The 13,725-nt window shown below is 42.5% G+C and overlaps 1 protein-coding gene across 1 annotated transcript; it reads right to left on the bottom strand.

Annotated features, from left to right (window-relative positions):
- rps6kb1a (ribosomal protein S6 kinase b, polypeptide 1a) lies at positions 1-11,975 on the bottom strand. Its single transcript, XM_056595021.1, has 15 exons — positions 11,545-11,975; positions 10,924-10,964; positions 10,666-10,786; positions 10,177-10,245; positions 9,362-9,509; positions 8,668-8,725; positions 7,996-8,096; positions 7,790-7,880; positions 7,571-7,661; positions 7,174-7,281; positions 5,271-5,333; positions 4,781-4,858; positions 4,242-4,349; positions 3,446-3,558; positions 1-3,024 (listed from the first exon to the last, which is right to left on the bottom strand). Exons 1-15 carry the CDS (start codon positions 11,617-11,619, stop codon positions 2,751-2,753), a joined length of 1,539 nt encoding a protein of 512 aa, XP_056450996.1. The 5' UTR covers positions 11,620-11,975; the 3' UTR covers positions 1-2,750.
- Positions 11,976-13,725: the final 1,750 nt, after the last annotated feature.

The following is a 13,725-nucleotide window of genomic DNA, read 5'->3' as shown; positions in this document are numbered from 1 at the left end:
GATACTTTTATGATGTCAGCAATCTATTAAGACACATAAGAAGCAAAGAAAGTTATATCAGTGAATTTCTTTATTAGTATATTATATGGGCTTTTTTTTTACCTTTATAGACAGGACTCAGTGTATTAATGCACAGGCAAGACGGTCTTTCCATATTAGTATTGCAATTTTGGTGAACAGGTGGACTTTCCTGTATAAACTTCAAGAAGTTTTTGTTCATTTTAGCAGAAGAAGTTATAGTTTTCAAATCTGTTTAACCTCAATGACATGATAATCAGGCCTCAACATTTTCCATGTACATTTCCCACAGCTAGGGAGCGCTCAATTCATGTTTGAAGATTAGGGTTTTAACTTTTATATTATTTTCTATGTAAATGATGCTAATTAACATTTACCCCATGTAACAATCTTCAATTTGTAATGTCATGTTCTCTGTATACATTGTAGGGTGCTGGCAAACTCATTTTCTGGACACGAGTGTATACACGATGTGTAAAACAATAAAGCCCTCCGAATACAAGAAAAACTCAAATATTGAGCCATTCAGATACATTGAAAAAGCATATCATCTTCAAAGCATTTTATATAACTTACTTTTTATGCTTTCTAAGTTATATTCAATAATCTTGAGGTTTCACATTCACCTCTTTGAACCTGCCATAACTTAACTAAATATTTTGTTAACGAAACTTGAAATCAAAGATTTTATTAAAAAGATATTCAAATGTACATTAAATAATAACACAAGTAAGACAGTGTCCAAAATTTGGAAATAAAAAAGCTGCACTCGAAGTTTCATTACATTGACAAAAATAATACAATTATTTGTATGACAATATAAAGGAACATAAATAGAGCCTTTTAGCAGATTTGTAAACATTCTGTGTACTATCATAGCGTACTATCGACATTGTTTGCATAGTGGAACTAAGTAATGGCTTGAAAACAGCAGATTAATATGGATTTCTTGTTAATGAGATGTAATTAATCGTAGTGTGGTTTCTCATTCACTTGACATGGGAAAGTTTACTTGACAAGTTAAAGTGTCAAATGAGAAAAGGTACCACCCCCCAAAAAACAATAATCAAACCTTTAAGATCATTATGTGGAAAGAACTAGGTTGGTGGAACCTGTAGGTCAATTTAGAAGGTTCTTGATCAATCTAGAGGTTCCAACTGAAGGCATATTTCCACTTCAAAAATGGACTCTCTCAAACCAAAACAATCAAATGTACTATTTCATTCAAGGAATGATTGACAGAATCAAGACTGGTGAGCAATTCACGTCAAATGGTCACAGCCATCCACGGCTGCTGACCGGAGGCAAGTAGTATCAGTTGAAACATTACTAAGGATAAAAAGAAGAAAAAAAATGATTGGCCTTTCCTTACAGTGCATTTGGTCAGTCAATCAAAATAGCCATTTGAATGCAACAAATAAGAATGTAAGCAGGTTACTTTCCACCCACCCTGACAAAAGTTTTGAACAGCTTCACTTAGTTAAAGTGACCTTGTAGTAACCTTATTTGCATCTTGGACCATCTGCAGTTTGGGCCCGACCCCATAGTCTCAAATAGCAGCTTTAAAGTATGTTTTATAAACACATGCACTCCAACCAGGTTTGGTTAGACTGCGCAGTCCACGATTGGTTCCTCAGTCCACTGAGACACCTGTTAAAGGTAATGCACAGTAGGCATCCGCAGAGCCAACAGGCAACACCGCAAAACACAACGGAACGGGTCTCCCCACTCGACGCAAGCATCCAAAACATAGAAACATAATTGTTTAGTTTTGTCTTTCTGCAAGAATACTCTTGAGTGAGGTGCGGGTGAGATAAGTGACACACACACACACGCACACAAAAAAAGAAAGAAAAGAAAAAGGCTTTTTAAAGTGGGTTTACATTCACCACAAGTTCAACTTCCACTGAGAATTTCTGGGGACAGCATTGAGTTGGACCAGTGGTGCAAAAAGGCAACATTTCCATATTGACTCGGGATGGGAGTGATGCTTTCTGCTCAAATATCCACTCAGTCTATTCAGAGCCGCTTTCCAGCAAAGCCATCCCTCTAGTCCCCTGCTGTGTGTTCAAGTGTACAGGCATTATAAAAAGGCAATGTGATTTCCCCAACACTGAGGCATTAAGGGATGGAAGATTGAAAAACATGGGAGTACTACATTCGTTGAGGAATTGTCAACGTTTTCTATCGGTGAGAGTTCATCCTAGATTAACGCCGCATCCCGTCATGGCCTGAAAATGGATGGTGTGTTCATCTAGGAACTGTCAACCTCCACGGATGAACTACCGACCTTAGAATACACTCACGGTTCAACACTGTAGTTTTGAAGTAATAGCACCAGTATAGGACAGCAGTAAGCCTGCACAGCACGCCAGAGACCAATAAGTCACTCTCATTGGCTCTCACAGCGGATAACCCGGCCAATGAGTTGGCTTGTCAGAAGAGCGAAAAAGTCCCTGTGACAGGTCCAATCGTAAAAAAATAAAATAAAATAAGTATTCTATTGGTTATCTGCAAAGACCGAGTAAACCAGGCTCAGCTAATAAGGAGGAGTGTTGTGTGGTGGGAAGGCGGGAACTCCCTGAAGAGGAGCTGGTGATTGGTGCGTATCCAAAGCCATCAATCAACCCATAAGACCGTTTTGATTAAACACAAAAAAACAAAATAAACCACTATAGAAGGGGCCTTTAGCAGAGTGCTCCGGTCCAGTGGGCGAGGGGGCTCAGCTAAGGTCATAAGTTCAAGCGCAGGTGCTCGGGCCGTTTGGAGTTCATGGGGTAGGCCTGCTTCTTAAAGGGGGTGGTGCAGCCGAAGCTGGCGGGCCGGCGGATGGGCAGCGGCGCCGACACCTCCGAGCTGCCGTGGCCGCCCACGTCCATGTGCTCCACGCCGGCCGACACCTCGGCGGGCCGGTGCCCCGCCAGACCGCAGGCCGACACCAGGGGCGGGGGGCCCGACAGCAGAGGGGCCCGGGGCCAGACGTCCCCGTTGGCAAACTTGACAGGGCTGGGGGGGAAGAGAGAGAGAGAGAGACCAGGAGTGGACAAAGTCAGGGGGTTTGGTTGGTTTATACAAATACGACTGAAGCGGAGAGCCATAAAACTTACGATAAACGTTTTAGTAAGCACTGAACAAATGTGTTTCCATATTGAAAATAAAAAAAATACAATTTGAGAGGGCTATCAGAAACAGAAATAAATGCTCTTTCTTAATGGCATGCATGCCATAAATATGATTTCACTTCAAGTTGATTTGGATTTGAATTAAAAAGTGTAAAATTACAAAATAGAGGTAAAAGGCAAATTGAGTGCTTCTGGATCATTTTAAGTCATCCCTGGAAACTAAACCAACTCATAAATGCATTCTCCTTGGAACAATCCGTTAGTGGTCAGGAAGACTTCTGGAGAAACCAGACCACGGCCGTTACCTCACAGGTGTCCTGGGACTCCCTAGGAACTTGCGCGGCGAGCGGACCTTGGGCTCGAAGGAGAACTTCTCCTTTAGGTTTTCCAGAACGGAAGGAGCGACGTACGTGAAACCCTGGGGGGGGAAAGAAAAACAAACCCGGCTGCTTTAGAACCCCGCATCTTTCCAAAAACAGCCCACAGCTGATGATGAGCAATGGGATGCTGACTGGGGCCTCTTATGCAACGCAGAGCTTCCAGGAAGGGACCAGAACAGACATCAACCTATTCTCGGAACAACCTACTCCTTAAGAAGAAGGGGGTGGGCTGAAACAAGAAGTCCACTCAATTTTTTTTTTTATTTCCGAAGGTCTAATCAAAACAAGGCCGTTTCAGCTTTGCTAGGGGACACTTGACTTAGGATGCCACATGTTGGACTTTTGTGAATCCTCATCGTCCATCAACACCATCTAGGGCTGCAATTAATGATTATTCTCATACTCGATTAATCTGATGATTATATTAATTGATTAATACTCAAGTCTTATCAAATGTCATTGATAATAAAGTTACCAGAGACCAAAGTTATGTCTTAAATGTTCTTATTTCCTCTGACAAGCAACCATGAAAAATAAACAATTCCTATTCAAAATGATCTATGATGCATACATTTGAATTGGACTGCTACATTAAGCAGCAAATGTTTATTATTTGTACTTGATAAATGAATTAATATTCTTATCATTACATTAATCAATAAAAAAAAAATACAAACTTGGCCAACAATAGTGGGGAGGAGGAGGAGGAGGAGGTAGCTACCAGGAAGACTTGGTTGGCGCTCTCGCTGAGGGTGGAGTCGTCCGGACTGTCCACCGGGGGCTGGCTGGTGAACTTGGAGTCAAACTGGCTGAAATCATCGGCCGATTGCTGCCGGGGAGGAAGAGGAGGAAGTGGGGGCGGTTGGTAAATAACTGTATTGATCCGAGTACTTACTGAGTTCTAGAATGATCCCTGGGGAAAGGGTTGCTTAAACCAAAAACAATTGAATATGGTGAAGAATAGGGACAGATCAGAGATCAAGAAACTGGCATTCAGCAGATTCTCTAACCAGGATCTACGTGGAGTCCGATACACGTTATTATGGAGCAGGCAGGCGTGGCGGCAACCTTTCTTCTCTTCCGGAGGACGGTAGACGTTGGAAACTGAAGATCGAACCCAACGCAGCAAGTGCCTTCCACCCGGGACTCAAACACCCCTTTCCCTATCCCAAAGATCGAACGTAAATAAGATGGGGGAACGTCTCCCCTGGCATGTTTCGATGTCTCCCAGGGAAGCTATTCAGACGGGGCCAGACTCACCAGAAAGGGTCTGAAGGGGGGCTCTACGTTGCGGGCCAGGAGCTCGTCCCAGTTGACGTGGCGGAAGAAGGAGTGTGCCTGGGGGAGGACAGCCAAAGGAGCGAGGGGTTTAACGGGCATGAGAAGGCTTTTTACGTCCTTTGAGGAATGCTCTTTGAACCGAGGGCAAGGTAAAACAAGTCGGAGAACTGCCATGTTCTGCAGGTCCAGCGTTTTTGTTTTTTTTATGCCGTCTCAGTTTCTTAAAAGTAACACTGACGCCAATGACATATTAAAACATAAATGCACTTGCACACTTTTAAGGAAGTATTTAAAAATGTCTACATGACATTCCGCACAAAAACAAACAAAAAAAATGTGCAACAAGTACTACACAAATACATCTGACGTTTGGAGCAACTACATGCGGGGGATGAAGGCGCTTTTGTGTTATATATCATCGATCCATTTGACTCCAGAGGGGGTTTTACCCCCCAGACCAGGCTCTCACCTGGACCTCCGAGGAGTCCCCTGGTCCTCCTCCCAGCCGCGCAGAGGCGTTGCGTTTTAGCAGCTGTAGGGGGGGGGGAGAAAAAAAAAAAAAAAAGAGAAAGAGAGAGAGAGAGAGAGAGACGTTATGGGACTGAATGGGACTTCACACGGAACGTTCCAGAGGAATGAGACTTTGGTTACTATATTGTACTGGAGGGACTATTAAAAAGGGAATTATTGTACTGTATCTTGTAACTTGTAAATGTTCTTTGCCTGCACACTTTATGCAGCTCATATTTTATTGATCCCGAGGAGGACATTGGATCACTTTACACTTGCTCCCATTTTAGAAGAGAAATATATTTGAGAATGAGAGTTGTTGACTGAAATAGGTTTGTTCCCCAACGATCAGTGGCTGGCCCGGGTAGGCCGATTTCCCCCGCTTTTGACAAGTTTACCGACCGGAACGTCCCAACATTTAAAATTGAAAAGGGACATTTATAGCAGCATACTGCTGCTGTGGTGGGGAATCAAAACAACCACACATAATATATTTGGTTAGGTTAGAAAGATATTGGATATTCAACAGATATTGGCGCTCCTAATTACAGCCATCTTTTTAAAATCATTGTTTGGTCGCGCCTACGCGCCTACGCAGCTAGATGAGCCCGCCCAGCGGTGGTGTCTTGCTTCGCCCTGAAGGGGCTTATTTTAGATAATGACCGGCGACGTTCTCTACATTATCCCGCTTATTACACGGCTACTTGCCAAAAGGAATCGTTTCAGGACACACTGAAACGATGACTTGGTCGTCCATGTTCTTTCTGCTTCTGTACGTCCTCTGTCTCTCTGCCAGTGACATCGGGTGAAGCTCAACGCTGATTGGCTATCGCGGCCAAGTGTCACGCGTAGGCGCGGCAAAGGTTACATTTTTGAACTCTGCGCGTTGGTGCGTTGGGCGCATTATTTAGGTGCGTAAAAACGTGTCTAACACGCCTAACGCGCTGCTTTAGCGCGTGTAACGCATCTACGCGCCCAAACCAATGGTTCGCTATGCAAAAATGCAGATTTTCAACGCGCGTAACGCGTTCAGTGTGGCCGTACCTTAATGGATTAAAAAACGCATTTTCCTTTATTAATGCTGCTATTCATTTTTGTGGAGGAGACTCGCCGTACCAATGTTCAGAATGACCACATTACTGTGACGACCATTGTGATGGAAATCTATGAACTTAAGTTTTGTTACTATTTTGTGTGATGCATATAGCCTGCCTTCTACTCTCCTTGTGGGTCATCTAAAGTGTGAACCTTTCGTGTGATGCTTTTTATTTCCTGCCTCTTCCTCTCCTTTTGTGTGATGTAATCTGTTTCCATGCAATCCTTTGATGTATGGGCCTGTTCCTCGACCCCCTGGCTAGCGTCGAGGAAGCAAAAGGGTTACATGGCACGGACGCCACCCCCTTGAATCGCATCCAGGGGAGCTTCAATTGTAAAGATTACGATCTGGTAAAAGAAGGCTTTTGGTTTATTGGGGGACACACCCCCTCCAGAACCCAACCCAAGTGAATAAGAACTCATTACTTGGAACACTCGGTGGACTTCCCCCGAGCGTACCTTAAGTGCATGAAATAAGACGCAGGGAGAACTCCCATCTGAGGCCTCAGATTATTGTAATGTATGCCTGTTATGTTGTTTTTTGATGCACGTTGTGATGTATCTTTGTTCGTACTTTAATTACAAATATATATGACCAGCAATTGCCTGCGAGTATTGTGTGCTTTTTGCATCTAAATATCTGTCTTAGACATAGAGGAATTGCCACGACAGCATGATGTAACACTTTTGCGTTCATTACTTTTTTTTTATAAGACTATTATTGTTGAGCCATGGATTCTGGTGTTAAACAAAAAAGGTCTGATTACCCTTTTCAGCAGTTCCCTGGCCTCCTTAGTGAGGTACGGGGGTAGGTTGAGCTTGCACTTCAAGATCTTGTCGATGGTCTTCTTTCGGTTCTCTCCAGTGAACGGTGGCTAAGTGGGGAGAATGCAAGGTATACAATCAACAAACATTACTCAAAAATAAACTAAGTAACAGCAGCAAAGAATAGTTAAATTGAAACCGGACAAATCTAAAAATTACGAATAGAGTGGAATATCTGCAATATAAATAAATAGCTATTTCAAAAATAGCTACTTCACAAATAAATTTGAAGTTAATTAATAAATACAATTAAAAAAGACACATGAAAAGAAGAAAAACGAAAAAATGTAAAGATCTTATAAATATTAATAACTTCCTAATGGCAGCTGGTATACTTACAGCCCCGGTGAGCATGTCATACATGAGGGCCCCCAAGCTCCACCAGTCGACGGCCCTGTTGTGGCCGCTGCGAGTCAGGATCTCTGGGGCCCTGGGGGGGGAGCAGCAGGAGGGGACCAGGAAGAGAGCCATGGTCATGAGATGTCAAGTGTGCGAGTGAGATACATTGCAGGGATTAAAGGGAAATAAATAAGTTAATAACAAATAAATTAAACGTACATGTACTCTATCGTTCCACAGAAAGTGTGTGTGACCGTGCCGTCGTGGATGGACTCTTTGCACAGGCCAAAGTCGGTCAACTTCACATGGCCTAGAGGGGCGGAAGAGGAAGACGACGAGGGGGATTGAATAAGAAGGGTTCATAATTAAGCTCCTTTTCTCCAGGATTCAGTGTTGTGATTTATTTGAGCAGTGGCGTAAGATACCTTTATTGTTGAGCATGATGTTCTCCGGCTTGAGGTCCCGGTAGATGATTCCCTTCTGATGCAGATGGCCGAGAGCCATGGAGATCTCAGCCAAGTAGAAGCTGTTGGATCGATCGATAAAGTATAGACGTTCGGGTCAGGGAAGTCTTCAGCAGAGTTGTAAAATCATGACTCAAAATGGGGTTTGCTCAGAACAAATTGATTCAAGTGGACCGAAGAATTGGTTGGATGCGTTTCATTGTGTCAGCACTTCAAGAGATGAAAACACTCCAGTGTTCAGGGCCCATTTGGTGTCTACCTGGGACACGATCGAGGCCAGATTGTATGACGAGGCTGTCCTCCACTATTTTGATTTATTTGAGATAAAACAAAGGAGGTGTTTTTTGTACAGACTGCAGGACTATAAAAAGGGGAACTTTGGAGGAGGACAGTTCAAATCTAGGGCCAGATCTACAATGAGTGTTACTGCTGTGGACTGAACACACTGTGCGGGCACACACACACACAGGGAACCAAAGCGAAGCGGGTCACGCGTGGAAACGGCGGACGCCAAAACACATTTTTCCAGGATCTTCTGGTCGTCTGCGGAGAAGACGACACTGTGGTATGAAGTGGAAACGCTAACAACAGCTGTCCAGCAGAGCGCTGGCGTGACATCACAGCGTGTCCTACCATGCCGTGTCTTCCATGAAGATCCCCTCTCGCTCCAGCTGCATGAACAACTCCCCGCCTGCAACAAACCACATGGAAAATGACCGTCAGAGAGGTTTTATTAAGCAGGGGTTCTTACACTTTACAGACAATCTACGGACCCTGAATACAATTTAAGTGTGTCTGGGAGACACGACCGCACACTCAGGAAATTCTTGAGCACACTGGAATGGGTGTTCCTCTGAGAGGGTCCCGGGTGTTGACAGGCGGTGACGCGCCTCCAACTGGATCGCGAAACATTTGGGGTTTTAAAAATCACTGTATTAAAGTATCGTATAGCTGCCATTAGAAATAAGGCTAATTCAAAATTATAGGTTTAGGGTGGTAGGCGTCCTTGAGCAAGATGTCAAATCTCTTCATGCTCCTCCTTGTTTCTGTATTCCCCATAAGTTGCTTTGGACCTGTATGGGCTGCTAAATGACTACATTTTAATAGAGATAGTATAAAATAAACTAGCCTTGTTAAAAATACTAGATGTAAACCCTTTGACCTGATTCTGTATCGGCGAAACCCGAGCTCCCATCTTCCCTTACTTTTGTCAGAAGAAGAACATTGGAAACTTTAAGCCATTGACATAGAATTCCTTCGTGAAAGAAACAGTTTGAGTGTGCATTTGTGTGTGGGTGTATCTGTGGAAGCGTGTGCAAAGCCTCACCGCTGAGGTACTCCAGGATCAGGTACAACTTGCCGCCGGTCTGGAAGGCATAGATGAGGTCCACGATGAACGGATGCTTGACCTCTTCCAGAATGTTCCTCTCCGCTTTGGTGTGAGCCGTGTCCTTTGCATTGCGCACGATCATGGCCTGTCAGAATAAAGAAAAAGTACTTCGTGATTTTTACTTTCCCAATGTAAATGGGAATTTTCCATGCCAAACAAAGCTCTTTTGAATTCTTAATTGAACTGCGAGACATCTAGGGACGAGGTCAGAGCCTATTCTGCGGTCACACCGGTTGGCTGGCGTTTCGGCGTGCTTCCAAACATCAGTTACAGATGCAGGATAGGAAGCGGTATTCCCCGGCCGTTAAGGTTATTATCTAAACCTTTACCATACCCTTTCTGGGAATATGAACAGGCTCCCTAATGAAAACATTCTGCTGACAGATATATTTGCATATGGTCACAATATATTTGTTTACTCCAACATATTTGATGCAAATGGTCATTTTTGTTCAGATTTTTATCACCCTTAAAGATTATTCCCTTTCACATTGTTGCTCGACAACGTCTAGTTTTATTCTGAAGAACCAAGACAGAAACCAAGGCTGTGTAAATATGAGAATGGAGGTTAAATGAGGGAGCACCCCCTCTGGAGGTCAACTCTGGAAGTGCGATGGTTTTGAGCCTTGTGATTATTCTCAATGTAACAATGACAATGCATTTTAGTTGTCTTTGTTTAATAATGAACTAAATATGCAACCAAATAAATACATTTTAGACCAATGGCCTTTATTAACCCATAGACATCTTACTTTTTTCAAGACTTTCATGGCAAATATTTTCCCTGAATCAGCACCTGCCACCTTCCGAACTTGGAAGACCTGTAAATACAAAGCATTTAGTTCCTCAAGCAAATCCACTTCTACAGCCCTGGAGTCACGATAATCTGCTATGATTTGAACCTGGACAATTATTGAAGGCTACATTGAGTTATAATTGTGTGATGTGTTAGCATTTCAGTCGGCTTGACACTCAACACTCTTTACTCGATTCAACATTATGTAAAGAATACTTTCAACAAGTATTATGCTAGTTAAATAAAGAACAATTCGGAACAACTAAACGGCTGGCAAGTTATCCACTTGATGGAATACAATCCAATGGAGTAGAAATGACATAGATGGCTAGTTAAAATAATTATTAAAAATTATAAATTGAGAAACCACAAATGTAACACATGCATTAATATTACAAACAACATTAAGTTATTTATTTAAAACCAAAAAAGTACATTTTTTTACCTTTCCGTAGCCACCCTTCCCCAAAACCCTAAGTAACTCAAAGCATTCTGGCTTGATGGGCTCTGGGCCCTTGTTGACGATGTTCTCAGAGATTTCAAACTTCTCACAGTCATCTATATTACTGAAAGAAAGACAAAACGAAAACCAATCAACTCCATACCTGATCTTAACGTACACACATGGCTACATCGATGGGGGGCAAACACGACCGTAACATTTGTCACTAGTGCAACTAGTGCAACCAAGTAGCCTACTCACAATTCAAAGGCACTACATTCCATGCCTTCCGTGAGCTGAACCTGAGAATAAAATAGAAAAGAAACGGATTACATTGGCTGTATTGGAAAGCTGCCACTCATCATCCAGGCAAGAGCGGCGTTTGGATTGAAAGGATGGAGACTGAGCGGAATATGACCACACACATACACTGAGATAACCTCGTCCATACGCTCATTATTTAGCTCAGGTTATCAGGGTAGGGTCAACTACAGTATACACGTAGAAAGTCATGATAAGGAGGAAGCAATATATCATCACAGGCAGTTCCTACATAAACCAATACACCAATATACAAAATTGTAGCCTAAGCTGCTAACTATTGGGCCAACTCTATAACTTTTATGGCGTATTATTCATAACGTAGTTGATAAGCATGCAATGTGCTTTCCAAACTACAATGAAGAGGTACAGTACACTGGAGATTGAAAGGAGATGGGATTCTGGGAGCGGATACTCACACCGGTGCCATTTAACTAGTGCTTAGTAGGTGTACAATACGTGTAGCATCTGCTAGCTTCGGCACGTAGCCACCCGGGCCCTTTTCTAAGGGACGGCGCGCTTGCTAAATGCTAACAGCATCCTAGCGTTCAGCCGACTCACCTCCTCATCCAGGAGCTCGTCGTCAGACGCATACTCGTCCGGTTGATCCAAATCAATGTCGAAGACTCCTGCCATGGCACCGGTGTCTCTCACAAAGTCTTTAATCAGAAGGTAGAGCTCTATTCCACCACTTCATGGGATCACCATTGCTATTGCTGCTACTACCGCTGCTGCTGTTCCTGCCGGCTAAAGGAGCCATGCGCTGCTCTCAGAGCGCCAATAATATCCCACCAAAACAAAACTCCGGAGCGGAAAATCAACAAAGGAGGCATCCGGTGCAAGAGGGCTCTCTTCTTGATGGGCATTTGGACAGGATGCTGTGGACATGTCCATCAAAACGTGTTCTTTTAATACACTCATGGTCCATGTGTACCTCATTTGGAATAATATTGAGGTTGTATTTCTTAATGTATCTTGATATAATCATCCTAAATTCCCTTTATTTTTCTCCTTTTATTTTTTCCCCAAAATCTTTTAAACAAGTGCAGATAGGCATTTGGGTGAAACCTTTTACTAAACCAGCTTATCTCTCAGCATTCGAAAAAGTTTCTCCCTCATAATACATAATACATAATACATAATACATGCACATAAGAGGTTAATCATGGAACAACATAGGCCTATTATCACACTTGTCCTTGCATTGCAATGGTATAGTGCATATCTGTATTGATTAAATGCACAAGGAGGCTGTTTTAATAAACCTCAATCTATATGTCCTTGCAATGGTTGACATGTGCACCATGGCTTGCATCCCAGCATAAAATTGCTGTGTCTGAAAGGGTTTGGGGAAGACCATACTGTTGCTATGGTAACTGTCCAAACAACTTCTGATAGTTTGTTTTATTATTGACCAACAACCACATCCAGATGTATTCTGGAAACAGAATATGAATATTTGTTTTGTCATGTATCTTTCCTGTTTAGATTTCCTTTGTATAAGTTTACAATAGAACAAACCAGACATTCCTAGAAAGTCTCAGAGGTCTGCTTGTGGCTTCAGCGTGTGCTTGAGTTTGGTAGCCTGTTGGTTCAAAGCTGCACTCTATGTTCACCTTTTCACTGTAGCGCTTTGTTTAAGACTGGAGATTTAAGCCAACCGTCTGACCCGTCAAACTCAATCCCACTTTATTTTCAATTGGTTAAAGAAAGTAACAGTTACAGCTGAAAGTATGAAGTTTTTTCATATCAAGCTGACTGCCAACCCACTTCTCAGTGCAGATAACTTCTGTCTGGTTACTTTTTTTCTTCCTTTTTATTTGAAATGATTAGCCTATCGATTAGAAAATTGTACAATTGACACAGATATCAGGATCCTGTTGGTGTAGACCTGGTGAAAACACACACACACACACACACACACACACACACACACACACACACACACACACACACACACACACACACACACACACACAAAAACACACAGAAAAGGAGATTAATTTTTATGTTCAGGGCCAGTAAACATGTCCCTGCAATGTACCGTTGGCAAAGTTTCAACTTCCTTGATGGGCTTGACACGTATGATTTCTGATGGCCCTGGTCCATTTAAAGTCAACCACATGATATCAGTTGGGTAGTATTTATTTCTCAGAGAGCAGATATTTTTAGTTGTACTTATTTCAGTTCCGAATCCAATGCATTCCAAAGGATGTTATATTTTTTGAGTCAATTTTTCTTTCTCAAGATGTATTGAATGACGTCTCACAACACTGCTTTGTAATGGAGATATTTAGAAGAGGAGTTCCTGCTATTCACTGTATGTGTAACTACAGTGTGTGTGTGTGTGTGGCAAAAATGAAGTGGCCCGGTGATGGTGGTTGGAGAGGGAAGAAACTGAATGGACTAATATACTTTTTAAAACTGTTATTAGTTTCAAGTAACTAGTCATTCATGATAAGTCCCTGAAATGTTTTAAATTTTTTTATCTGGTCTACAACCTAAATGAGTGCAATAACGCAGAAACTACTACATGGGGACAGTTTCTGAAGAGATTTCTGAAGAATGTGACGGTATTATTGCAAGCCAAAAATACACAGGTGTGTTCAGACAAAGAGAGGGGGAAAGAAATGAGTGTAATGGTGCACCTTTATGACTGTACAGCCTGTATTCAATGAGGAAGTGTTTGAATGCCCTGTAAAGCGGTTGTCTGCTATGAGGACTATTTCCCCACCTTTACTA

This window comes from Gadus chalcogrammus, chromosome 7, assembly GCF_026213295.1.
Source record: "Gadus chalcogrammus isolate NIFS_2021 chromosome 7, NIFS_Gcha_1.0, whole genome shotgun sequence".
NCBI classification, from domain to species: domain Eukaryota; kingdom Metazoa; phylum Chordata; class Actinopteri; order Gadiformes; family Gadidae; genus Gadus; species Gadus chalcogrammus.
The sequence above is the reverse complement of the archived record's forward strand: the minus strand, read 5'-3'. Positions and strand labels throughout refer to the sequence as shown.